The 27,612-nt window shown below is 49.3% G+C and overlaps 1 protein-coding gene across 3 annotated transcripts in view; it reads left to right on the top strand.

Moving 5' to 3' along the window:
• RFTN1 (raftlin, lipid raft linker 1) overlaps positions 1 to 27,612 on the top strand; it is a 188,673-nt gene that overhangs the window by 139,516 nt on the left and 21,545 nt on the right. For 2 of the 3 annotated variants that reach the window (XM_037061356.1, XM_037061354.1), the window contains exons 6-7: positions 114 to 329; positions 10,573 to 10,688. In XM_037061356.1, the coding sequence (XP_036917251.1) occupies positions 114 to 329; positions 10,573 to 10,688 (332 nt within the window). The remainder of the gene's footprint in view (positions 1 to 113; positions 330 to 10,572; positions 10,689 to 27,612) is intronic. The other variant, XM_037061355.1, reaches the window with a different exon arrangement.

Genomic DNA, 27,612 nt, shown 5'->3' with positions numbered 1-27,612 from the left:
CCACAGAGGTGTCACCTGTGATGTCATTTCTGCAGGCTCCTAAGGGACTCCACTCGACCTGATGAGGCAGCTCTCTACCCCTGTTGAAACTCTTGTCTCCCCACCCCCTTTACCGATCCCAACAGAAATGGAGATCTACGCCCTTTTCAACAAACCGAGGAGCCATCAGGAGCGCCGGCAGTACTACCCCGTCACCATTCCTCTGCGGGTCTCCACCAATGGCCAGGCGGTGAGCAGCTTGGATGCCAACTGGCTGGAGCACATGAGCGACCACTTCCGGAAAGGAGGCGTGCTGGTGAACGCCGTCTTCCACCTCGCCATGGTCAATGGTATGGAACTCGCAGCCCCCGGGGGCGGCCCTTCCACATTCTGCTTCCCATTCTTGTCCTCGGAGCCCATCTCCGGAGCCTGTGCGGTTCAGCAAAGCTCTGCAGCTAATAAACATGCTGCATTTGATTTCTAATTAACACATCGTGAGGAGTTTTCCCCGTAAAGCCCACGGCCTGTGCTCTCTAAACCTCTCTGGGGGTCATTCAGGCATCTTCTAAAATGACAGAGAGGGAGGAGTNGCCAACTGGCTGGAGCACATGAGCGACCACTTCCGGAAAGGAGGCGTGCTGGTGAACGCTGTCTTCCACCTCGCCATGGTCAATGGTATGGAACTCGCAGCCCCGGGGGCGGCCCTTCCACATTCTGCTTCTCATTCTTGTCCTCGGAGCCCATCTCCGGAGCCTGTGCCGTTCAGCAAAGCTCTGCAGCTAATAAACATGCTGCATTTGATTTCTAATTAACACATCGTGAGGAGTTTTCCCCGTAAAGCCCACGGCCTGTGCTCTCTAAACCTCTCTGGGGGTCATTCAGGCATCTTCTAAAATGACAGAGAGGGAGGAGTGATTCTGTGTCAGTGGTGGTGGTCTTGATCTCTGTTGCTTTTCGAGGCTTTGAAGAAGATTAGTCCCCGGTTTTGTTAATTACCCCCTGGGATCATGCCTCTCCGAAAGTGCAAATTGTTCGTAGACGCTGTTACAGTTTGAAGTAGCAGTAGCAGCACCTTGGAATTAACAGCAGAGATGTGAACTGAACAGCCTGGCTCCTCTACGTTCCGTGGGGATACACGTTGTTCCTGGGTCTCTGGCACGCAGCACTCCCTCCCCAACAAAGGGTTATCTCGTGGGACAGCAACGTTGTCATCGGCTTCTCAAAGACAGAGAGAAGGTCTGCCTGGCCAAAGTGGGGAAGTGTGTCAGGCAAAGAAGGGTTTTCGGGTTAACAGAAAGGCAGGTTGAGTCATTAGGGTGCACCCCAGCTGGGAGGCAATGTGGGGAGTGGGGCCAACAGCCGGCGTGTGTGGGTCCTTGGGCTGCCAGTCAGCAGGGTTCCTAGGTGAGAGAATCGTCACACTGAACTTGGCAATCCCAGTGCAATGGAGCAGGGACGTCGGCAGCACAGTGTCTTGGTTGTTGGGTAGTCGTCTAAGAATTCACAAAGTCAGGAACGGAGTTTGGATTCTACATCACGTGCAACCCTTGAAATGCCAGCAAACATTTCAAGGCTGGAGATGTTCAGAGGAGACCTCAGTCTTAATCCTGAATGTACCTTCTGTAAAGCATCCAAAGCCTTAGAACACTGAATAGCAGACATGTCTAAACTTGGACGCCATCCCTGATTGTCGTACTAACTAAATACTGATACCTGCTGTTAAGGTGATGGGATACCGGCAGCAGGCACTGTGTGGCACAGTGGGCCACAACCACTTGGGGAATGGGTGCATGACATTAGGACTGCGTCCCGAGCAGCGGTCCAATATCGTAGCCATGCGCGGCTAATGACCAGTTGAAAAGTGCCTAGGAGGACCGAGAAGTGAATTTTAGAATGTAATTATCATTCATTTGAATTTCAATGACTGTGTGGCTAGTGGCTGGTGTATTGGACAGCACAGTCCTAGAGTATCCATTTCATTAACATAATTAATGGAGTGCGCTCCGTTCTCTGGCAGCAAGGCTGGTAACCTCCCTGTATACAAGGAGGCCTTCCATGGGAGCTTGCAAAGCCCATTGAAGCTAGAGAATGTCACCCTGCGTTTTTGAGAGACACCTAAAAACACCAGTGGCATCGGCCTGGGGGCAGTGGTCATGGCCTCGACGCATCAACACTTGGGGAAGCCGGGGAAGAACTTCCTGCTTCCTGCTTCCTGCTTCCTGCAGGGACACCCCATCTCCCAGCTTGCACTGTGGTAACGTCAGCTCCTTTCATCTCCTCCTGGTGCCCACAGTGGCTCTCTGTGGCCTTGCATAGTTTTAAATTTCTCCTTGGGGACCTGATGGTTAGTTGTGCTAACACCTTAAGGATGCTCAGGGGGTCACTGAAGGGAGCAGCTACTCAGACAGCCACTGGCAATGCCGGCCCCTAGGAGGATCCGGGAGTCACAAGGGCAGTTTTCTCTTTGGCCTCACTGCCCAAGTATGTCAAGAGCAAGCTGAACCCCGCTGAGGTCGCCTTGGAAGTTGGCAATGGCACTTACTGTCTCTCTAGCTGTTGTGGCTTTGGCGGCCGAGGCAGAATCTCCTCCACTTCTCCTTACCCCATTCTTTGACCTTGAATCCAACAACGCAGGTAATTTACACAGCTTTTTTCTTCAGATTCGACTGGGGGAGGGGCGTTGAAATGCTGGTATAGCCTCCCTTGGCTCTAGCTGCGTTGAATCTAGCCTTCCAGCCTTGGAGGCAGACAGACGTGGAATTTTCCCCAGCCAGTGCGGTTGTGAAATCCCACTCAGCCTGGGACCTCTCCACAGCAGGGCTGCCCACGTCGAGGGCTCCACAGGAGCTACACGACTGTCTCAGGGACACCGGCAGAATTCTCAGCACAAAATTAACTTAAACCCACTCGAAAGTCAAGCACCGTCTCACCCTGTGTGTTTCTGACAGAGGGAGAGCATGACATGGGAATGACGCTTAGTGGGTTTGGGCGTTTCTGCTCTGGAAAAGCCCAAGGTTTCCTTTGGCCGGGGGTGAAATATGTACATGTTCTTTTCCCAGAATTGGAAAAAAAAGCAAGCTAATCATAATCAGAAGGAACCTGTTTCTAAGAAGATAATTAGTGTCCTTACGAATAAATCGGGCAGAGCCAGAAGCCCATCTTTAAGCTGTTTACTGTCTGGAAAAGCACCCGTCCTGACTTACACAGATCTTTGTGCTCCAGAATATTCCCCACAGAGCCATAAAACTCATGAGAACTTTGTCCTGTGAATAAGATGCTGTTTTAGCCTCAAGTATTCAGTGAAGACTCCAGCTTCTGTCTTCGAGGCTTTAATCCCAGGGCCTGGAAAGTCTTTCCTGGTCCTCAGGTTTGGGCTTCTGTTCACCGTGTCCAGGGCTCCTCCCTGGGAGTGACTGGCTGGCTGAGCTGGAGAGGCTGGGCTCTGGTGCCCTGGTGCCCTGGCACCCTGGCAAGCCAAGGCCCTGGGAAAGCGCTGTGTGCGGATGGGCACGGCTGCTCGGCAGTTTCTATGTGCTGCTGCTACTCCAAGCCGCTCAGACACGGCAACCCATTTACCCCTGCAATGCAGCGAAGGGGGCACTGCTGTCCCCGTGTCAGAGCTGTGCACACCGAGGCACAGAGTGATCAAATCATTGCCGTGGCCAGAAAGTGGCAGGGAGGAAGAAGGGTATGAGTGGGGAAAAGGGACAAGGGGAGGAGAGAAAAGAGCTGTCGGTGTTGGTGAGAAGTTGAGGCCCCCAACGGGGCTTTGGGTGGCCCTTGAGGAGGGAGGGCAGCTCCAGGGCCACCCTCAGTGTGGCCACCCTCAGGACCCGGGTGGCCAGAGGGCAGTGTGGATGAGTCCCGGGTCTGGTCAGACAGCAGAGCAGGCAGCCTAATGGGAACACTCCAGCCAGAGAGACAAAGGCCCGGATCTGTGCTCCAGGAGGGCGGAAGAGGGAGGAAGGGAGACCCTCTGCTCAGCCGGCTGCTGAGAGGAGTCGACAGGTACCAGGGGTCAGGGATCGGGATGAGGTGGAGCCGGCTGCCCACTGTCTGAAGATCCACCCAGGAACCTGACTTCGCACCAAGCACTCCCAGCCCCGCAGAATCCCCGCTGCCGTCACCGTCCACCATGGCTGCTGCCACCATGACCCTCCTTGCCCCGTCCTGGCCCTTGTCCTTGCTGTTTCTTTTATTCTACCCTCACCCTGTCCTTGTCCCCACCTCACTCTGCCCTCGCTGTACTCTCCTTGCCCTTGCCTAGGCCCTGTCCTGGCCCTCCCTCTACCCTTACCATGACCCTGAACCTGCCTTCCCCCTCTCCTAGCCCCGAAGTCCTTCCCTTCCTGGAAGTATCATCTTTATCCAGTCCAGATTCAAATGTCTTCATTGTTTCAAAAACATCCTTTGCAGCAAGTTGTCCACGCCAAAAGGGACTCCCTTTTGACCCTGACATGTATGGCATATGGTGACCCTGTCCTCACTTGTTTTTTACTTAGAAGAGTCATTTTTTATGACCCTGCCTGTCTGAAGTAACACTAGCCTCTTACCCTGCTGGGTGTCCTGCTTTCTGGACACGTCTGGTCAGTGCCTCACAGAGCCACACAGCTTGCCTACCCTTCTCTTCTGCTTCTTATCCCCCCTGGCCCTGTTTCGTAGGAGGTGGGGTTGAGTTGTAAGGCCTTGATAAATTAAGCCCTCATGGCTAGAACAACTCCAGATGGTGTTGTGATCTACACATGTCATGTCGGGAGGCACTCTACACCTAGATGTCTCCATTCCTACTGTTTTAAAGATTGTCTTCCTTGCGACTCTCCCTGGTGCCCCAGCTGCATCTACATCCAAGCATCTTTTGATATTTATACCACCTTTTTGACACCTAGCATAACCTACATGACTTTATATTTGCGAAGCATATGTGTCAAAAGCAGGTACATGTTTCAAATGAAACATGTTGAGACATACCTTTCACATAGACATACTTTCACACTCTTGGACAGGTCCTGTGTCCTGTTCATCTTAGTGCCCCAGTGCCTGTATACAGAAGGTGATCAATAAAGGTTTCCGGGTGTTGCTCAGCCATGCTGCTGCTGTGGTGTGCATCACCAGGAGCCGCAGATTTGGGGGATCAGAGAGCTAGGGGTGGAGGGAATGGATGGGGGAAAGAGTGGAGTAGTTCCAGTTGCTTCCAGTAGCTGCTCCCTGGAACCCTGCCACCTCCAAGCACGCTCATTCTGGTGGTTCCAGCTACGGCTTCCCTCTCTGAGGAGCCAATTAAACAACGGAGGGGGTAGGTTTCACTCACACCATTAAATGAGAGTTCTCTTGTATCCATAGCACATCGTTAAGTAAACTTTTTATTGCCGTGTAGAGCACGTGTACAGAAAGGATGTAGCTCCGTGGGTTTCACCGGGCACACAACCCATGCGCCCAGCACCCAGATCAGGAAATGCAACATACAAGCCCCCTCAGAAACCCTCCCCATCCCCCTCACAGCCCCTAAGTCCCAGGGCGACCGCAGTCCTGACATGAAATGCCATAGATTGGTTTTGAACCTTTCCCCCAGTTTCATTGAGATATAGTTGGTATATAATATTGTATTAAAGTTATACGACATAATGATTTGATGTATGTGTGTATTATGAAATGATTATCACAATAAGCTCAGTTAGCATCTGTCACCAAATATGGCTACAGATTTTTTTCTTCTGATGACAGCCTTTAAAATCTTCTTTCTGAGCAGCATTCAAATACACACAATACAGTATTGTTCACCGCAGTCACTTTCCCGCACATTACAGCCCCAGACTTACTCATCTTTCAGCGGGAAGTTCGAGGCCTTGATGCCTTCCCCAGCTTTCTTCCCACCTTCCACTTCAGGCAAGCACCAATCTCATCTCTGTTTCTAGGAGCTGGGCTTTTTAGATTCCGCACGTAAGTGACGTGGCACAGCATTTGTCTTTCTCTGACTTCTTTTACTTACCCTAATGGCCTCAAGGTCTATCCATGTCATCTCAAGTGGCAGGACTTCCTCCTTTCTGTGGCTGAATGGCATTGCATTGTATGTATCGCATTTTCTGTATCCATTGAGACACCGGTGAGCACCGGAAGATGGTTAGTGTCCTTGCAAATAAACCTGGCAGAGCCAGAAGCACATCTGTAAGGTGTTCCCAGGTCTTGCTGTTTCCAGGTCTTGGCTGCCGTGAAAAATGTTTCAGTGAACAGGTGGGTGCAGAAACCTTTTTGGCGTGATGATCTCATTTCCTTTAGATATATGTCCAGAAGTGGAATTGCTGGTACTTCCACTTTTTTCCATTTTTTGAGGAACCTCCATACTGTTTTCTATAATGAATCCATCAATTTACGTCCCCACCAATAGTGCACAAGGGTTCCTTTTTCTACACAATCTGCCAACACTTGTTGTCTCTTGTCTTTTTTATGATGCCATTCCAACAGGTGTGAGGTGGCATCTCATTGTGGCTTTGGTTTGTAGATTTGAACTTGATAGGAATGGAGTGTGCCCTTCTTACCTGGCTTCTTCCACTTGTTATGTTTGTGAGATTCATCCACATTCACATGTAATTGCAGATCATTTTCCTCATTGCTGTATACTATCCCTCATGTGGATATATATAACTTAATTCACTTACCAGTATATTTTTACCTGGTTTTTTGCTCCATGGAGGAGGGCATGGCATGTGCACAGATCTGGCCCCAAACAAGCCCCAAGGCTGTCTCACTGTGACCGCACTGAGATGACACCCAGATAGGGAGTGTGGAGTCCTGGTTAGATAGCACCTGCTCCCAAGGCGAGGCACCTAGGCTGTCCCTGGCCCACGCCTGCTCAGGCAGCAGCCTCAGGGCACACCTGACAGCTGGTGAAAGAGCAGAGGTTTTAGCATCCATCTGCATTTGAGGCCCACATTGACCCTGACCTTCCACTGAGTATGGATAAGTGGTTTAACTTTAGTAGCCTCTGTTCTCTCAGCCACTGAGAGGGAATGCCACACTTTGGGGGTGGGGGTGATTCTCAGTGAGAAACTACAAACTGTGCCTGGTCCACTGCTTCTCGTACAAAGGCAATGAATCAGAGCTTGTCTTCCCCATCTGTCAGTTCAATGGTACTTGCAAGCTAGCCCTTACTAGAACTGAAAAGGAGTAATTTCTCCCGTAGATTTTCCACTGCTTCAAACTGTGAATGCAGGAAGGAAGGAAGGCTAAGAGAGGAGGCAAGAGCTGGAGAACAAGGGAAGGCAGCAAGCCTGCCTGCTTTTTTGATAATGTCAGCAGATTAGCTGCAGTGTGATTGGGAAGCAATGTGGCACCATGACCCCGGATTGGCTGATCAGTGTTTACATTGGCAGTGGGGCTCGAGGTTGGTATGACAACACGTGCAATTATGGTCACGGCTCTGGCACGTGCCTTGCCTGGAACCAAGGTGGTGCCGTGAGCATCATGCAGTGCCTGATGGGGGCCGAAGGGGCTTTCAGAGAGCCAAGGATATCAGTCATGCCAGCCGCCCCAGTGTGGACAGTTGGGTGCAGTCTAGCTGGTTAAAAGGAGCACAGTAACATTTTTTTTTTCTAGACCACATACATTGACCACTTGTTACGGTGCGCACATTTCCGGCCAGACTTTAGGGAAGAGTAGCTTAGGGTGAGCCTGGAGGTTAGCTTGCTAGACAGACTCTCAATGTCTCAGAGGCTACAGGGGAAGAGCTGTTGCCTCATAGAATTTACCTCTTGGGATAATAGGGCAAATCTCTTTTTCCCACATCCTTCTTGTAAATCACAAGCTTAGAGTGTTAAGGTGGCCTTTAGCCAAAAGCCCGGCATCAAATATTTATACAATACCAGAGCAAATAGCTCTCTGTGCACAGTAGGAAAGCTGCTTTACTTTTATAAAAAATGCAGTGATAATGGAGTGTTTTCCATAGATGGAGGGCGATTTAACCTTTTACACCGGGAGCCTTCACATAAGATCTATTTATACCCAGCTTGGTGCACATTACAGTGAGGCTGAGCCAGAGGGCAGTGAGTAGACAGGAGTGGACAAGGCCGTCAAAACAGGGGGCAGTTTAAAAGCCCAGCTGTCTGCTCTCTGTGGTTCATTGACTTTTTTGCTGTTACAGATGACCAAATTTTGACAGCCGTTCTGAACTGGCTTTGGAGTTAAGTAGGTGAATCGGCACTGTGGATTTGAGATAGTGGAGCAGTGGACTGAGAGGCTGGAAGGCAGACACCGGGTGAGGAGGCTGGGAAATAAAAGCCTGGTGTGTTCCTACTTCATGCCCTTGAGTGCGGCCATACCTCTCCCCACTGACCACACAGCCCTCACCCCAGGCCCACGACTCAGAAGGAAGGAGGGGCAGCCAGGCAGGGATGGGAAAGAAAGTCTGGGTGGGCTGCAGTGTCTTCTTCTGCCTTCTGGACCTCAACTCTGCAGTACAGTGCCACGGGCAGGTGAAATACCATCATATTGTTTGTGTCAAGTGGGGCACTTGAGTACTTAAAGAACATGCTGAGCACATTTAAAAGGCTGGGAGGTTTTCCTTTGAGGAGATGTGTGGATAGAGACTTTGGAAAGTGGATATAACATGTTTCTGTAGAAGCCTCGAGGGAATTTGTGGTGGGTCGATATAATCCCAAAGGAATCATTGAGTGTCTTTTGGTCCCTCGCATCCCCAGGTCAGTACTCGGGACGGCTTTGTTGAAAGGGGGTTTGTGCCATAGGCCACACCTGTTGTAGCGGCTCCTGCTGGGCCAGAACTTTCAGAGTGAGCTGGACTGTGGTCCACGCTTGTCCTGGACCCCAAAATGCTTGTAATGCAGTTAGGCTGAAGAGCAGCTCTCTTCTTCCCTGGCTACCTTTGTAAAATGTCCCTTCGTAGGGCATCGAACAAACACTTAGGGAACACTTTCTGCAGAGCAGATGCGGAAGGCAAGCTTAGAACTTTTGCTAAGGCTGTTTGATAACAGACTCTCAAGATAGGAAACAAAAAAACTGGAGCATGGTATGGATGAACCCACAGGGATGTTCCTTGAAATGGAGTATTATCTTGTCAGATAGAAATAATACCAGGATGAGACTGCTGTGCTCCAGGAATTGCCTTCAAAGCCATGGTTTGTTGAGCTGGTCAGGTCTCTCTATCATTCTGGAATAGTCAGGAATGTTCCCAGGCTAAGTGAAGTACACTGGTCTCATGTTTCTTAGGTTTAGGTTGGGCATTGTATCCGTCAGTTACGGCTGCGATAATGCTGTGTAACAAGAGCTTATTGAGCTCATTGGCTTAAAACAGTAATAATTTATTCTCATGTGTTTGCGGGTTGGCTGGAGCACCCCCACTTAGGCGGTGATCTCAGCTGGGCTTGCTCACCAGCCGGACCTCAGCTGACCTAAGCTAAGCTTCACTGGGGTAGCTGTGTTCCACCTGCCTTTCGTCCTCCTGGAACCAGTCAGCCAGCTGGGGCATGTCCTCTCAAAGTGGTGGCAGACACAGAGATCAGGCTCAACCACACACACAAGCTCTTTTCAAGCTCCTGCTTGCATCACACCTGCTAGTGTCCCATTAGCCAAGCAAGTCACATGGGTAAGCCCCTAGTTGGCTGGTCTCCCCAGCAGTCACCTTAGTCTTGACTTTATTCTAATGACTCTGCTACCGTCGAGAGGGAGGGAGCATTCTCTTTCTACCACCACATTCCGCAGATAAGAGACCAAGTCCCTGAAAGGGGTCACATCACTTCCATTGATAAAGCATAGACCCAAATCACCTGCTTCTCAGTCCAGTCCTCTTTCCCATAATCACTAATGTAAATGAATCTAGGGCATTAGGAGTCATTAACAAAAAGGGGGGCGCAGAAAGCTCCTCCCTTAATGTTTTCTGCAGGATTGGGGACCCTGTTCTAATATTCTTTACACCGTCGTTGCCCAAGGCAGCCTTAATTTGTGCTGAATGTGGGAGGTGCATTTGTTGAATTGTACAGAGCTCAGAACGTGGTGCACTGACTAAAGCAATGCCCAGGGAAACATTTTCAGTGATAAATCATTTGGGAAAACTCTCCCTTCCCCCAAATTCCACCTCTTGACAAGAGCTGCCTGATGTGTTATCCTTACAGCAGCCTGCATCCTGTGAAATTCCAGGAACCCGCGCATCCAGAATCCGTCTGACAGACTCAGATCTGGTGTGTTCTATCTATCCCCCCTTAAAGAAAATATCTCCCACCTAAATATAGTTTTCTTCTAAAAACTCTCTCTAAATGACTGTGTTTGGCCCTGAACAAGTTCTCCCTGGTGCATCCTGACGTGGGAGCGTGCAAAGGAAGGTAGACGCGTGAAATCAAATGGTGATTGCTAACAATGAAATTTGGGCTCATAAAATCAAGGATATTATTCAGAACTGAGAGGTAAATTAGTCTCATTCATTCTGATGGGGCTAGACTCTATGGCTGTGTGTGCCTTCTTTAATTAACATGCTGAAAAGATGTTCTGATTGGGATTATTAATGAATGCAGTGAAAATTTTTCCTGCTTGTAAGGCTTCTGTCACAGGCCGTTTACAGAACCCCCCCCCTTCTCTTTTTTTTTTCCACAGATTCCTTACACAGCTTGACAGATGGAGTATTCATCTTTGAAGCTGTTTCCACAGAAGATAGCAAAACCGTCCAGGGCTACGACGCTATTGTTGTGGAACAATGGACCGTCCTGGAAGTAAGTGTGGGATTGGTGCGGGGGGGCTCCTTTTGTTCGGCCGGCGATTGTTTGATTCACTTGCTGGATCTGTCTGTGGTTGCTGCTCAGCTGTGGCTTCTCTCTGAAAGGCGGCTTGACCTGGGTAGACCCTGCGAGGGCCCCTTTCGCCCTTCCATGCTCCTCCTTGACCACGTGGGGGGATGGGCCCCGCGATTCCCTTTCTGTAGGGAAAACACAGAGTGTACTCGGAAGGAACCCTTCGGTGGAAAAAGATGCATCTTTCATTTATTTGCAAATTGCTGTAGACTCTTAAGTGACAGAAATGAGGCAAACACACAATTTGTGGCCTCTCTAGTAATGAGAGCAGCACCGTTAGCAGAGCTAGGCCCTGGCTGCCTGTACCAGGCATCCTCAGGAGAACAGTATGCACATGCGATCACTTAATCTTCACAGTAAGCCTTTGAGGTAGGCAGCGCAGTTGCTCCTGTTTTACAGGTGAGGAACTGAGGCACAGAGCGGTCAGGTCCCTGGCCTAAGGTTACTCATTAAAAGCTGAACGAAGGGTGTCTTTGAGAGATGTTGACCCAATGGGCCACCCAATTGCGATGGGCAGAGCAATTCCTCAAGCCATGTTTTTCTGGGACATCGGAAGAGCTGATTTGTTTCTGAGACTGCACGGTATATACTTGAAAGGTACTTCTCCAGCTATGGACACATGGACTTTTTGTCAGGCGCTCCTCTTGTCCACCGCTGCAGCAAATGGGGCGTAAAGGGAGACGCTGTGGAACCTACAGGACGGATTCCTGAATACCCTCCCAGCAGGCCCTGGGAGAACACTGGGGTGGCGGTGCTCTGCGGGGCCCCTGCCAAACCCCGCTCTGTGCCTGAAGTAAGGCAGAGGTGGGTGCAGTTCTGGGAGGGGTGTGGGGCCACAGCACCCACTGGGCAGGACAGTGGCTAGCACATGCTTACCTCGCTCTTGTGCCCTTGGGAAGTACAGCCTGGAAGGGTGCCCCTCACCTGGTTGCTGGGATGGGGCGCCCCCTGGGCACAGTTACGCAGCCTTTCAACCCGCAGCAGTGAAGTGGAGTCAGGGCTGTCGGGGGCAAGCCTGCATCTGACCAGTGATGGGAAGTAACTGCTAGCCCGTGTGACAGCAAGAGAGTAGGAAGGAAAGCTGTACCGATCAGAAACAGGAATTCCGGAAACACAGCATCCAGGGCCCGCTAGGGTCGGGCAAGGAGTCCCGGGAGCACACTCATGTGGAGTGAGGACAAGAAGAAACCAGGCGATGACCCGGTTTGTGATCAGGCCCCACCTGTTACTCCCTCCTGACCTTGGTCCCAGTGGGCCCCTACCTGGAAATGGGGTGCAAAGAAGGCGGGGCTCAGTCTAAAATGTGCAGTCCAACAAGGGCAGGTCATGCCCCCTCTTGGGACCCTAAACTTCCTCAACTAGAAGGTGGAACAGTGCAGCCCACCACGTGGGGCAGAGCGAAGCCTCCAGGTGGTGGCGAAATATGAATTAACACTGAGGCTCTTGAGAGCCCCCCTAAACAGCGTCAGCTCTCTGTTTGCTCTCCACCCTTGGTCGTAACAGCCGGCCACACACGCTGGCACCAGCGCAGATGCACGTACGAAGCGACGGGCAGGCCGCAGGGCTGGGTGTAAACTCTTGTCGTCTGCCCTTGAAATGGGGCTGTTAGGAGGCGTTGTGGTTTCCTCAAGACGACCTGATGGCAGGGATCCAAAATCCTCTAAGAAAGTGGTTCTCAAAGGGGGGTCCCAAGCCCAGCAGTGTCAGCCCCTCCTGGGCGGTTGTTCCAAGGGCAGGTTCTTGGGCCCCGCCCCCTCTGCCTGGATCTCCTGATGCAGAAACCCTGGGGTGTGTTTGCAAGCGTTCCAGGGGATTCTGACACACGGTCAATTCTAAGAACCAGTGTCCGATAGAACAGTGCAGGTGCCTCTCTCACCAGGTGTCTGTGGGGAAGGGAGCGAGGGAAAGGGCTCCTCCGTGATTTGCCTTCTTCAGCCTTTGAAACCAACTGTGCCCTGGGTGAGAAACTGGGATGAATGGATGCTGTGTGAAGTGTTTGTGGGAAGGAGATATAAATGAGGACATTTGCCCTTTTAATTGGAAGAGGTCAATCTAGAGGGTTAAGAAGTTAGATCGGAAAAGATGAACATCTATTCAAAAAGTTTTCTTGGGTTTGCAGATGGGTTTTCCTTAGGTTTGTCGATTTTATTTCTTCGTCAGATGTGTGAACTTCCCCCTCTTGACCTCTTGTATGTTTGTGTGTTTATCTAGGCGGTGATATTAGTTTTGGACCTTGTCGTCTGTTGTCCCTTGTCCCCACCCCTGCCAACACACACACACACACACACACTCTCTCTCTCTTCAGGAATGCTTTCGCTTTTCCGCAGGGATCTTTGGGAAGGAAATAGGATGTTGAAGACCTGTGATAAGCCCAGGGGTGTGCACAGGCTTACAAAACCAATTCTGCCGGTCTCTCCCCAACTCTGTATTCAGTGACAAATTCGGTCAGATTGGTAGCTTGGAACTGGCCACGGTGGAAGAATTCTACCATAGGAATTGGCAAACACTAGAAATTAGTGCCCCCCCCCCCCCAGAAAGCCAGTCGTCATCCTTCACCAGCACACCACTGGGTGGGGTATTCATCACATTTGAAATTGTAATGTACAGGTGTGGCTGGCAGCCAGCTAGGCAGAAACAGATTTTCTTAATTCTCCTGATAGTGATGACAAGTNATTCGGTGACAAATTTGGTCAGATTGGTAGCTTGGAACTGGCCACACTGGAAGAATTCTACCATAGGAATTGGCAAACACTAGAAATTAGTGTCCCCCCCACCCCAGAAAGCCAGTCGTCATCCTTCACCAGCACACCACTGGGTGGGGTATTCATCACATTTGAAATTGTAATGTACAGGTGTGGCTGGCAGCCAGCTAGGCAGAAACAGATTTTCTTAATTCTCCTGATAGTGATGACAAGTGGATTGATGGTTTTGGTGGTGTTGCTCACCAGTCTCCCCTGCTCAAGTCTTCAGTGGCAGGAGACAGCTGTCCCGTTTAGCAGCAGCAGCCTCACAAGGGGGAGGGGAGAGGCGATCTCTTTGGGGCAGACTGTACCCCTGTAGGCTTCCCTTCCTCTTTGCAGGTGGTATAGGCAGCCTTCAGGGATCAGCTCAGAGGTCACCTCCTCCTGGAAGCCTTTCAGACCCCTTCAGGGTTAAAGGCCCTTCCCCTGTGTTCCCATAATTCTTGGCACATAAGTCTGTTGGGCTCCTATTGTACTCATTTTTCTCTAAGGCACCCAGTGATAACTTCCTGAATTGGTTCAGCACAGGAGTAGGCAAACGTCCTCAAAATTGAGCTTGTACCAGAATCACCTAGAGAGTTTTTCAAAATGCAGGTGGATACCCAGGCTCAGTTTCCAGAGTTTCCTATTCTGCCCACTTTGAGAACGCGGCCTTAGAGGAACCACGTGTATGCAGCTGGGTGAGCCAGCAGCACAGCCTGGAAGCGTCCAGTCCAGGGCCAGGTTTGCCCACAGCTCAGCTCTTTGAAGAGGCTCTGACCCACACTCAGCCCCTCTTCTGCGTGCCCCTCCAGGTGTGTGGCGTTGGTCCACCTCCCTCACCTGCCACCCTGAGACCCAGCTACTCCCTCTCTTCCTTCCCTTCTGCCCTGTGGGAAAGGTCTTTCCTGTTCAAGCCCTGGGCGGGCTCCTCATAGCGTGTGGTTGACCCTGCTTTTCTGGCAACCACTATCCTCCCAGGCCCCCCCCCCCGTGAACTCTTCAGCAGTGACCACAAAATGTCTCGGACCAGTTGTCTGTCTTTCCTCACAGGTGGCACTGACACTAGTCCCTTTCCTGCCTCTTTGCCCCCGTCATTGTTAATGTTCTCAGCACCGTGTGCAGAAGTGCCATTCCAGTTCGGCCACATCCCCCTGGCTTCCCTCTCTGTACACACACACGTGCGTGCACACGTGCACTCTTTCACAAGAGACCCTGCCTCGCTCTCCACAGCTCTCTGCACACGGTGGTATGTGTCGGAAAGAGAGTGTTGATTCTAGACTCTGGCCTGGGTGTGCGTCCTGGCTCTCTTTCTCCCCGCCGAGTCACTAAGTGTATGAAAAGGAAGCCGCCCCCTCTTTGTGATTCTGTTTTTCAATTGTGTGCATGGAGACACTGGTAACAACCTCTCATAGCTGTTGAGAATTAAAAGAGATAATACATGCAAAAGTGGTGGACATAGTACTTGACATGTAGTAAGGAAGTACCGCGTCCTTTCATCGGTCACCTGGTATCGTCAGTGAGAAAGAGCTTCTCCCTGTTGCCTTGATCTTGTTGTAAAAGCACAGAGGCGGTTGGGCTAGGGAGAGTGTGGAGTCAAATGCAAATAATTGCGTTTTTCTCTGTTGGAAACCTACAGCCTAAAATTAAAGGCAGTTGTGAATAGGATGAAAGTCCACCCATAGGGCATTTATAATGGGCATTTTGAATACGTTCTTTGAGTTACGTTCCACAGTGTGAGCGGGAAGGGTCCTTCCTTGAAAGGGAAGAGAAATGGTACATGATGAACAAAGAGCGAGAGTCTGAGAGGCAGGGCGGGGACCCTTTTCTCTCTGAGTTCACACCCCCTGGGCCCGACGGCCCAGCAGCGTTTGTGGACACCATCGGGGCCCCTTGAGCCCCAGAGCCTTCTCCGTCTCCGTTCCCTGGAAGGCCTTCAAGTCCACCAGTGCTTCTTGTAAAATGTGCTTCCCACACGGAGCCTAAGAGAGCAGACAGAGCAGTGAAAGCACCTTCAGCTGATATGATTGGTACGGTGGCTGGTGGGTAAATCGATGGGTAAATTGAAAAGCCAATTAAACAGAGCCAAGGAAAATCATATTCATTTCTTGCACATTGTCTCTTACTGTTAACTATGGAAATACGCATCTGGTCGCCGATCTTTTTGAGTCTGGGGTCTGCCGATGGGAACTCCGCTTCGGCTTCCCGGCAGAAGCCACACCCTCTTGCACCACCACCAACACCCAGCATCAGGAGGGGAAGCTGGCTGCAGAGCTTCTGTTTTCACGACCCTCTTTCCTAGTCTTTCCCAGTTACCCCTCGCCCCACACCTAATTCAGCCGTAGTTCTTATTTTTAAGCAAGTGCCCTTTGTCAGGTTTCTTCAAAGCATTGTACTTACTTCTCCGAAAAACAGCATCTTTTGTACTTACTGTCAGTTGGACGAATTTATAATTAAGACACGTAAGTGTCATGGTGGATCTGACTGACCCGAATAGTCCAGGAACACAGAAGACTCACCATGATGTGCTCGGCTGTTGAGATCAGAAGGGCATGAGCGTCCCGGAGTGCAGCCTGCTGCCTGTGCAGACTTGGTCTCCCTAAGGCTGGACTTGGGCTTCTGCTGGCGCACTGGAGACTGGACTGGCTTTGGGGCATCCGCCAGAGATTTCGTTATATGAGGTGCTGTGTGGGGAGCTCTCTCCAGCCTCACGACCTGTGTTTTTTGTCTGTTGTTGAATTGACACCCAGCTCACCACATCCTATTAGTTTCTGCTCATTCTTATCGTCTGCTGAGACATTTTTTATCATGATTATATCATCCCACATTTGGACGAAGGATCCCAGCTTTAGCTTGTCTGAAGGTTTCGTGTGTGGGGTGGCGACTGTCTTGCCCTACATCAAACAGACTGGGTGGAAGACACCACTCTTTGGCTGTGGGACACCCTCCTGCAGTCCCCAGTGCTGCCCAGCCCTCTCTGCAGAGGTTACAGGTGGCCATACTGTTCCAACTAACATGTCTCCCTCTTACCCTGAAAGGACTCAGGAGAGGCTTGGTAAGGTGCATTTCTGTCATTGAAACTCACTCTGGGGCATACCCCCACCCGACCTGTCCCATGACCTTGCCCAACAGCTCACTAGGTCTTACTTGGTTCTTCAGGAACTTCTGCAGGCTGATGGGGCTGATGGGGATCAGGCTCTTACTGCCAAGGGCTTCAAACCATCTCTTTAACAGTCGACACTTGGATCTGTGGGGGAGTCATTTCGATGTCTGTGGTATCTAGAATTCACCACCACCTGCTCTGACAAGGGAGCCAATATTTGTTCTTTTTAAACCATCTGGCATTTTTTCCCCTTGCCACAGTTTCTCCAAGATACTTATTTTGGTTCTGAGATCATAGCCTTTAGTGCCAAACAGCAGTTCTCTGCCTTCTTCCTGCGGTACAGATTCTCCTGTGATTGATCACTGCGGCGGGAGGTCCAGGGCCGAGGACCCACCCGCTCCCAGGATGTACCTCGACCCCTTCACCCACCCAGAGCGAATCAGAGCACAGGGGTGGTCGGCAGGCTGGTCAGGCCAGCCTTGGGGCCTTCTAGCAGCTCTCTCCAGCATCCACGTTGATCAGATTCCTTGTGTCCCACCTCAGATTTGATGATGACACACCAGTGTGCCGAATGGTATGGCTGAGCACCTTTTCCTCTACATGTAACTCATTTAGGCTTGATGGGTTTAAAATGGGAGGATTGCTTTGCAGAGCAGGTGGCCAACCTCTATGAAAAATGACAAATGCTCTTCCTACCCACGACAAGGCAGGTCCACACCTCACGTCCATCTCTTATAGAGAAACACTCTTTGTTCCCAGGAAGGCGCGCACAGGGACAGCATTTCAGGGTTATCAGTAACAGAAAGAAAGGAGACAGTGTGTATGCCCATCAGTAGGGGAATGATTTCATAGGGATGGTACGTTCTTATTAGGGATCCAGCCATTCTGTATATTCTGACAAAGGAACCCTGGGAAATGGTGTTCAATGAGTAAAACAAGTTGCATAAAGAAACAGTGGTGGTTAAGTGTCTGCATCTGTCTGGCTAGGCTGCGGTGCCCCGGCGTTCAGTCGCACACCGTGTATACAGGCATATGGGAGTGGGTGTGTCCGTATCCGTATCTCTGTCCATCTTACTGGTTCTGTTTCTCAGGAGAACCCTGACTGGTGCAGATGCACATAGCTTGATGCCATTTATGGGGGCGGGGGGGAAACTTCGCAGAACAATATGACATATTTTCTGTGGATATATGTAAATGCAGGAAAAGAGCCTGGAAGGGACCCTGTCGACCTGATGATGGTGGTTACGTGGGTCTTGAAATGGAAAAGTAGGAGGTAGCTTTATTGGAACCGTTTTCATTTTTATATAGAGAATAGTCATTTTACTTAGGTAATTAATAATTAATTTTTCAAAGACACCTATTCATGTCTCACTGTATTTTTCATCTCTTGGGCCTTAGGCATACAGTGAGCTTTGAATAATGCAAGGGTTGGGGGTGCCGACCATCCACGCGGTTGAAAACCCAAGTGTAACTTAGGACAACCCTCCACATACACAGATTCCCAACCACAGATCGGAACTACTTTTGACCTAATGGACAACAGTGGGTGTAAATTGCCTGGGTCCATTTATACACTTACTTTCTCCTAGAAAAAGAAAGTAAAAGAGGAATCGAGTCATTCTACTTTCTGTTGTCTTCAATATATGTTTTGTACAATTTCTTGCTTTGAACATAATTTTAAAAGGTGTGGCTGTGTGCGTGCACTGAATCTCCTTCTAGGCTTGACCCACATCCCTCCGTTTTGGGTTCGCCCCCCCCTCCACCCGCCACTATCCCTGGCGGGTCAGGCACCTACCACTCTTGTGTCCTGGCTAATCTGCACTCATCGGCCCCTGCAGACTCACGGATTTCCTCTGCCCCCTCCTTTTCCCCAGAGTAACACTGTGCCTGGAGCCAGCTTGCCTGCGAGCCTCGGCCCACATTGAACTTTCCCCTGCAGGTTTCTTCTTTAGCTGTTACCCTGTTGTTTTTATATAACGAGTTTAATCAAAAAATCAATACAAGTGTTCTCTTTGGATGGAATTTTTCTCTTTTTATGAGATCCTTTTTCTTCTTGTCCTCGAAAGTATCTCTAGTGTTCTTTGGCTGTTAAGAACTTGGTGGAGGACTGTTAAGAACTGTTACAAAATTGGTCACAAAACAATTTCAGAGTGTGTAAAGTCTGTGTTCCCTGTATAGTCGCTCCTCTTTACCAAAATGATGGAGTTTGTTTTTAAAAACAGTGGCCTCACAATTCACTGTAAGGTTTTTGGGTCCTGATTTCTGATCTCAGTCTGATTCTCTGCGGGGGCAGTGGAACCCTGGATGGATGGATGGCTATCTTTCATCTTTTCAGACAGAATTTTTCCCTCTGCTTTTTGGTTTAGGCTTGTGGGTTCTGAAATGTCCTGTGGATTATAGGGGTGACAGGATAGAGGTGATGGGCCAGAACCAGCCCCCCCCCCCAGCTTCCCCTGTGGAGGGTGGCTGGTCCTCTGTGGAAGATAGTGTAGGAGTAAAAAATAAATTAAGGCAAAAGGGACCAGTGGGCACAAAACAGAGAACTCTCAGGGAACTGGGAAACCCCAGAGGGTCAGCAAAAGTGACCTGCTCTTTCCTGTCCTGGCACAAGAACGCAAAGGGGTGTTTGCTGAGGTCCCTGCCCTCAAGGAGCTTCCTGCAGAATGAGTAGCAAGGCGTTCAGTGCTGGGTGGTGCCTGACCTACCAGAAGTGTCCTGGGGAGAAATGGGGGCTGACCAAGGCCTGCTCCAGCAGTGGGAAGGCAGGTTGGGGTTGGGGAGGGACTTCCTGTGGGTGGGAAGTGGCAGGAGCAGAGGCAGGCCAGAAGAGAAAGCACATCTTTTCATTTTTTTCACAATTAGAACATGTAATGGATAATGCCACTGTTCCTGTAGATCTCTTGGGCCCCTTTTTACCAATGTGCTTTCCCCTCCATTGGTCAGCGCCAGAGCATCTCTGCCGCTATCCACGCCTGGGCTCCAGAAGCCTGACTTGTGCTCAGGCAAGGAGCGGCAGAGGTGCCTGGGTGTTTACAGCCCCCAGGGTAGGCCTTGTCCATGACACAGGACAGGGGGCATGAAGCCCAGCTCCCCTGCCTCAGGTGGGGACACCTCTGAGCACAACCTACCCTCCAGAGCCCCCCAAGGGGTAAGGTTGAGCTCCTGTTCTGGGGATGTTGTGTAAACCCGAGTCCTTGTTGGGCTGCTTCTGCTTTCTGTCGGGTTTCCCCAGCTGCTCACCTGGGGCACTGCCTCCATTAGTTACCTGCACCGAAACCCTCCTATTGGGGTCTGCTTCTGGGAAACCTGGCCTGTGATAGAATGTCTTTAAAGAAAATTTCATGTGAGGATGATGTTGCAAATTGAGATAAATCATTGTGTTTTCCTTGGGTCCCATTGGCCAGGGCTGAGTCACAGACTGGTGTCACTGTCAAGGATTGCGATTAGCTGGTGCTGGAGAGGGTGTCAGCTAGGAAGGGGGTCCTGGGCTGTTGAGTGGCTTTTTGCCACTGAATGGGTCTAGGTAGGCAGGGCATGCTTCCAGAGGTATTTTAAAGCAGTGGTCCCTAACCTTTTGGACACCAGGGACCGGTTTCAAGGAAGAAAGAGGAGGAGGGGGAGACAGAACTCAGATGAGCGTCACTCGCCTGCTGTGGATGGAGGGGGCAGAATGCTCACTAGCCCCCTGGGAACGGCGGGTGTCTGAATTAGATACAGTTGATGTTTGTGCAAAGTGCCCCACTACTTAAAAAAAAAAGACAAAGAGACCTTGAAAATTTCTTCCCTAATCCAGCTGCTGTTTTGACTAGATTTCCTTGACTTCTTAAACCCTTTCCAGTCTCATTTTCTATTAGTTTATCAATGTTGAATCAAAACCAGCCCAATAAAATGTAATGGGGATGCATTTAACTATCAAAAAATCAATTGCATTTAAGTTCCAAAAAAAATCAATAAATGCAGAATGGAGAATGCCTGACTTAACAGCAATTCTAATGGAAAAGAATTTAATACGGTTAACAGCGTGCCTGCCACTCCCCTGCAAATGCTTCTCACACCCCGGGTTGTGACAAGCGGGGTCCCGGGGTCCTGCCTGTGCTACTTGTGCCTCCATTTTGGCTCTCGCCGGCCTCTGCCCGGCCCCTTCTCTGCCTCGGGTCTTCTCCGTGCAGACTGCTACCTCTCCTGGCCCAGCTCTTGGTGGGATCCTCTTTGGCACCATAAGCCAATTTGTTCTCCCTTCCTTTTGGCGCTTAGCATTTCCCACCTTACTTGAGAGTCATTTAATTTTTAAAAAAATATTTTTTTTTATTTACTTTTAGAGAGAAGGAGAAGGGAAGGAGAAAGAGTAGGCTTGAAACATCAATGTATGGTTGCCTCTCATGTGTTCCCTACTGGAAACTGGCCTGCAACCCAGGCATGTGCCCTAGACTGGGAATCGAACCAGCGACCCTTTGCTTCACAGGCCCGTGCTCAATCCACTGAGCTACACCAGCCATGGCAAAAGTCATTTAATTTTTAAAATTGCTGTACACACCCCTTGAGGTGAGGACTCACTGGCTATTCCTACTGTTCACGTTGCCTTGATCCCAATTAGCTTCTTTTGTGTTCCAAGTTTTCTATGGACATTGGTTGAGAATATGGAACGACATCAGGTTACTCCTACTTACGAGAGATGACTGGCCAAGTTAAACACGCACACAGGAGGCACGTACCCTCTGTTCTTGAGTCCGGTGCCAGCTGACTTGGCATCTTATGGCCTGCCACAACTGCCCTATTTGAGGAGAGACACAGATGGGCTTGGAGGGGCCACGATAGAGGGTACATGTGCCTGGAAATGGTTGAAAACAATAGGGCGTGTCTGTCTTGGAGGAGGGAAAAACAAGGGCAGTCAGGTAGCTGGTTCCATGTCTTTGAAGGGCTGACTTCTCATCAAGGTGGTAGGCTCGTGTTTTCCTTGATTAGAGAGGGAAACCCGGGTCTGTTGGGGGCGCTCATTTGGAGCCTGTCTGCAGTGGAAGTGCTGCAGTGCAGTCAGCTCCCTGGGACGAGTGTGGTTCAGATGTCCAGCCACTCTCTCAGGAGTGATGTGGGTAGTCTTCCTGCTGTGGACAGTGGTCCCTGACCCTCACTGAGGCTCAGAATCACCTGGGGATGTGTTAAAAATACACATTCCCTAGAGATTCTGGGTCAGTAGGTCTGGGAGTGGAAATTAGGGATCTGCCTGTAAAAATTTCAGTCAGCCTGAGAACCACTGGACTGGAAGGCCACCAGAGTTCCTTCCAGCTTTAACAATCGGGTGCACAGGTGACCCTCGCTTTTAAGTCAGGGGCCTCCTTGAGGCAGAATTCTTAAACATCCTGTTTAGCTGAGGTGGAAGCGGGTGTCTCTTTCCTTTTGTCAGTTGGCAGATTAGACCTCAGACTGCTGAAGAGCTAATCTACTGAGGCCAAAAGGTCTGTTCTGTGTATAAAAGTGATGCGTGGGCAGTTCCTCAAAGTGTTCAACATCGTCACCATATGACCCCGCAGTTCCCCTCCTGGGCATACAACATGGGTTTGAACTACGCAGGTCCGCTTACACCCAGATTTTTTGTCTATAGATATTGTAAATGTGTTCCAAGTAAATGTTTTCTCTTCCTTATGATTTCTTAATAACATTTTCTGTAGCTTATTTTATTATAAGACTACAGTATATAATACATGCAACCTACAAAACACATTTTAATTGTGTATGGTATCAGTAATGTTAAGTTTTAGGGGAGTCAAAAATTGCACTGGATTTCAGCTGTGCCAAGGGTCAGCTCTGCGACATCTGGTGCTGCGCAGGGGCACCTGGATATCGAGGAGAAGTATAGACACACGTCCGCACCAAAACCTGTACGTGAGTCTTCGTAGCAGCGTTATTCACGATAACTAGAAGGTAGAGACAGTTGAGATGTCCACCAAATGGTAGGCAAATCGAGGTGGACTCTCCGTACCATGGAACATTATTTGGCAGCAAAAAGGGACAAACTCTGGATACTCGCTACAACATAAATGAACCTTGAAAACAGTCACAAAAGACTACCTATTAGATGATTCCATTTATACGAAATGTCCACATTCGGCAAATTGTAGAATTAGAAGATAGATGGCTGATTGCCTCGAGGTGGCCGGGGAAGGAGAAGAGTGACTGCTAATGGGCATGAGGAATTTGGGGTGTTGATGAAAATGTCCTAAATTTAGACTGTGGTGATGGTTGTACAACTGTGTGAATATGTCAACAACCATTGAATTGTATACTTTAAATGGATGAAATTTTAGGAACTTCAATTATATCTCAGTAAAGATATTTGTAAAAAGTGGTCCATGTAAAGGCAGTTTCGGAAGCACAATTAAGGAAGAGGAAGCAAAAGTCGTCCTACTCACCACTGAGAAAATGCTGTGTAACAACATAACATCTTCGTTGTGTTATATCTTCTTCTTCAATGTGTCCCGTCTACTTTTCATATTGTTTCACAAAGTGGGATCACACTCTTCATACTGTTTCTGTTTCATCCCTTTAAATGGCTTCAGAGTATTACTGTATATGAACAATTATATTTTATTTCATTAGTTTTCTAGGATGAATTTTATTATTTTTTTCTGTTGAGGGATTTTAGATGACTTCTGTTTTCTTGCTTTTGTAAACCATAAATAATTTTTAGCTTGGTCATTGTACTTCATATCACTTTTTGATTTAAAGGTTCACACATTTTCAAGCTGGCTAATTTTTATCCCATCAAACAAATTTTACTTTGGATGTCACCTTGACAATTCTTGGTGCTGTTCAGAAGGGGCCACTGGGCAGGAAGGTGAGGAGCGGGGATCATCACAATGACATTGCCCTATTTAAAACTGACCTGGACCACCAGACTATGCAGAGTCACCTTCCCAGGTGAAGACAGAGTCACTTGGAAAGAAGCAGGTAGACCTGCCCCTGTTACGTGATAGTTGGATGTTTTGTCTTCCATCCTGTATCGGTTAGTTTTTACTACATAACAACCATCCCAGTCTTTATAGCCTTAAATGACTATTTCTTTAGCTCATGATTCTTGGAGCTAGCTGAACAGTTTTTCTACACTAAAGCTGCTTAGCTGATCTCTCCTGGGCTCTCTCATGCATCAGCTGATGGCTGGGCAATCCAGGGTGACGTCACTCACATGGCTGGCTGCCAGCTGGGACGACAGGGCCTTGCACATCTTGATATCCAGTAGGCTAGCCTGGCCTTCTTCACGGGATGGCAGTCACAGGGTTCCTAAGGGTCCCAGTGTGCTAGCTTATTTCATGCCTCGATTTGCATCGTATTTTTAATATCCCATTGACCAAAGAAAGTCACAAAACCAAGTTCAGATTCAGAAGGTGGAGAAATAGACACTATCCCCTGATGGGATGATCTGCAACACACTGCAAAGGCCCAGATGCAGAGAGTGGATGGTTTTGGGTCTGGCCAGTTTAATGATTTACCAGGTAACCTTTGCTAAAACATAAAATAGCTTTAGTAGTTGATACCAGTGCATATCTCTCTGCATTTAATTTTCATGCATGAATATATTTTCAACTTCCACATATAGAATGCCCACAAGAATGCTATCAGAGTATCCTGATAGATCAACTCAAATATTTAATGGTAAACTTATGTCTCATCAACATTGGATGTGATTTGCAGCGATTTTGATAAGACTGGGAATATAAGACAGTGGTGACAGAAAATGCAAGATCAGGTGCATGCATTCATTCACTCAACGACTATTTATTGAGCACTCATTTTGTGCCAGACACTTCCCTAGAATCTGGGAACTCACTGGCAACATTAACTCCTTGCCTTTGTAGAGCTTGCATTCCAGTGAAGGAGAGAGCAGTAAATAAATAAATCAGTCCCAAATAGCAATCAATAGGATGAAGCAGGAGGGTAGGAACAGAGGGGAATTTTCTAGAAGACTCCAAATAGAGTTGGCTGATCTCTATGAGACCCTTTAAATGTTCTTGACTTTGGCTTTCTCTTCATCAGCTCCTTCGGTGGGTCCCAGTCTGGATGCTGATGGACACCTCCAGGGTGCATCTGTTATAGACTCTGGTGGATTTATCTCTGGCCTGTCATGGATTCGGGAGCCAGAGAGATGGGAGGACTCGTGGTGAGGCGGGGCACTGAGCACAGGGCCTTGGCGTGTCCTGAAGGTTGCATACTCCCTTTAGCCGTTCCCAGCATCTCAGAAGCCCGGATCAGAAACAGGCCCCTCAGAGAACATGCTGTGGGATTAGTGCAACATGATTTGGCTTGAGGGAGAGAGGAGCAGGAGGAAGGTTGTGTTAGAATCATGGTAACCATAGCAACAAGATGCGGACAATTGGGTCACAATGAGGAGGATATTGACTGAAGGCAATATTGACCGAATGCCAGTGCGGGACTGTGGCACCTTGAATTTGCCAGGTGGAGAATGTACGGGAGAGAAAATCAGTTGTGCTAAGCATCCCACAGAGTTGCGGCTCTTACCCACTTGCTTTTCCAAATGAAGGCCAGGACATCCCAGCACACAGTGCTTTGGGTGGCTCTGTCTGTTGCTAGCTTGCACGGTGACAGTGAAATAACCCTTTAACTTCTCTTTCTCCTTTGCTATGATTTTGAACCAACCTTTATTCAGAGACATCTTCTGGGTTAGCATTTTTATAAGGTGACAGGAATCTGCTGTAGATGAAGGTAATTAACTCTGATGTAGTTTTAAGGTCTAGAGTTTTTGCTGACAAACTTCTAGTTACCTGCTCCAAAGTGAATACCTTAATTATACACTGTGGGAAAGCTCTTTCTAAATCCTCTCATTTCTAGGTAGTAGATAAGGTAAAAAGAAAAAAACAGGAAGAAGAAAGAAAGGTTAAAAATATGATCCTTCATCCACCTCCAGTTACCTGAGGAGAAAGTGATATGGTGGCAAATCCCATTTACTCCCGAAACCTAATTTCCTCACTCATCAAAGCAAGTGGGAGGCACTTGGCAAGTCCCTGGATGGAGAAAATGTTTCGTGTTTAATTGTTATCAAACAAAGCTGTTTCCAAGTCTGCCGGAGAGGACACGCTCACCCCTGACGCATTCAGTGTGTGTGCAAAATGTCATCTTCTGGAGGATGTGAGCCTTGCACCGTCTCGATGAGGTCCCTGCCGAGCAGCCCACAGGATGTAACAGCTTTGAGTTGCTTAACTGTTTGCGCTCAGAACTGCAGAAGCATCTGTCCCAGCCATCACTCACTGAACCTCCCAACGCCGTGCCTCATTACCTCCAGCGGAATCTGAGCCCTGTATTGTAACACACCTCTCTGGTGGTCCTCACTGTGCCCAGGCAGATGCGTGTCCACAGCCTGGTCTGATAATATGTTTTGCATGCTATCTCCCGTCCCTCAGCCCCACCGACTCCTTTCCCCTTTCTGCCTTTTGGGTATGTGACTTCAGAGACACTGCACATACCAGGACTGATTATCCACCCCCACTTTTTGAGAATCCAGGAGAATGTTATCTTGCATATGCAGGTTTGGTTTTCCTGCCAGCTTGGGGTCCATGGTACTTTAGGAGAAGCCAGGGCAGCCTCTCGAGCTAGGGTGTTCTTCCCCAGGGCAGGGTTTTATCTGTCCCTCCCAGGGTAGGCTGGTGGCAGTGCCGGGCCTCACTGCAGGTTGTCATAAATTAGACTTTAGGGCTCCAGATGTAATGCAAGGTCACAGAGCGGCTGGCGTGGAGGAAATGAGGGCTAGGTGTGCCAGCTCGGCATGCGAAGGAAGATTAGCAACCCTGAATTCCATTCAGCAGTAGCCATTACGTTTTATTTCACTCGGATCGGACCAAGGTGACTTTCACTATGATTTCCCTCCTAGGGATTTGCCTAGGCATTTGGCTCTTCCTAGAATAGCAACATATCGGTTAGCTTCTTCTATGGACTAAAGCACCTCCAAAGCTTAGTGAAGTAAAATAACAGCCTTTATTGTTGCTAGTGACAGGTCAGCTGGGGGATGCTGCTGGTCTGGCGTAGGCTCGACTGACCTCTGTGGGACTCACTCAGGCTTCTGCAGTCGCTGACGGGTTACTGGTGGCTGCCTGGCCCAGGGTGACGTCTCTCATGTCTGCTCCTTGGGATCACTCGTCTCGAGTCATCCAACAGCCTAGCCTGGGTTGGTCCTGTCATACCACAGGCAAGTAGAAGCTTCAAGGTCCCTGGAGACCTAGGTTCAGAACTCAACTTCCATAAGGTCACGTGTATTATATTCTGCCGGTCAGAGCAGGTCACAAGACCAGCCTGGACTCTCCCTCTTCAGGGGTGTAGCTGCCGTGTCATGTTGTGAAGAGGCCCAGACACAGGGAGGTAATCGCCGAGGCCATTTTTGCAGACAGTATAGCTCAAATAATAACGCTTTTGTTGGGCTCTCAAAGGGCTGCAGAGTTTGTTGCCCCCTCTCGGAAGACACAATCAGGCAGTGATGTGAATTAACCGCAGGGGTGGGTAAAGAGTCCTGGAACAGAAGCTTTCTCTGCACTGCATGTATTTTCATCTGCCCCCTTTTCCACATCTGAGAACTAAGCTTTTATTTTTTAACGTATTCTCTTTGAACATTGTGAAAGCCAAAGTTGTCTAAAATGAGACCGACTGCTTTCTTACACTCTATTATGTTGGCCTAATTACATATCAGCAAAATGTTTTTCTGGGGCATTGTGTGTAAAACAAAGGGGAAAACAACATCTCCAGCCAGCCCAGCATGCTTGCCCCTCCCATGGGGTGGCGGAGGCAGTGGTCCTTTGGGAGGGGGAGGGCCTGGGAGGCGGGGCCTCCCAGGCCAACTTGGCCTCTGAGAGATTTACCCTGTCCCCAGAGAGAAGGGAGAAGCAAGTCGTTCCTTCCTCTCTCCTTCCCTCCACCACACCTCACGGTGCCTCCCATCTGGTGGGGGAGCTATATGCTTACTTTCTCCTGGGGCTGGGGAAGAGACTCACTCATCTTTGCTTCCTACGTGCCCAGCACAGAGCTA

This window comes from Sturnira hondurensis, unplaced genomic scaffold (assembly GCF_014824575.4).
Source record: "Sturnira hondurensis isolate 20B ecotype Veracruz unplaced genomic scaffold, ASM1482457v3 Scaffold0013299, whole genome shotgun sequence".
NCBI classification, from domain to species: Eukaryota; Metazoa; Chordata; class Mammalia; order Chiroptera; family Phyllostomidae; genus Sturnira; species Sturnira hondurensis.
This window is presented reverse-complemented; position numbering and strand designations above follow the sequence as displayed.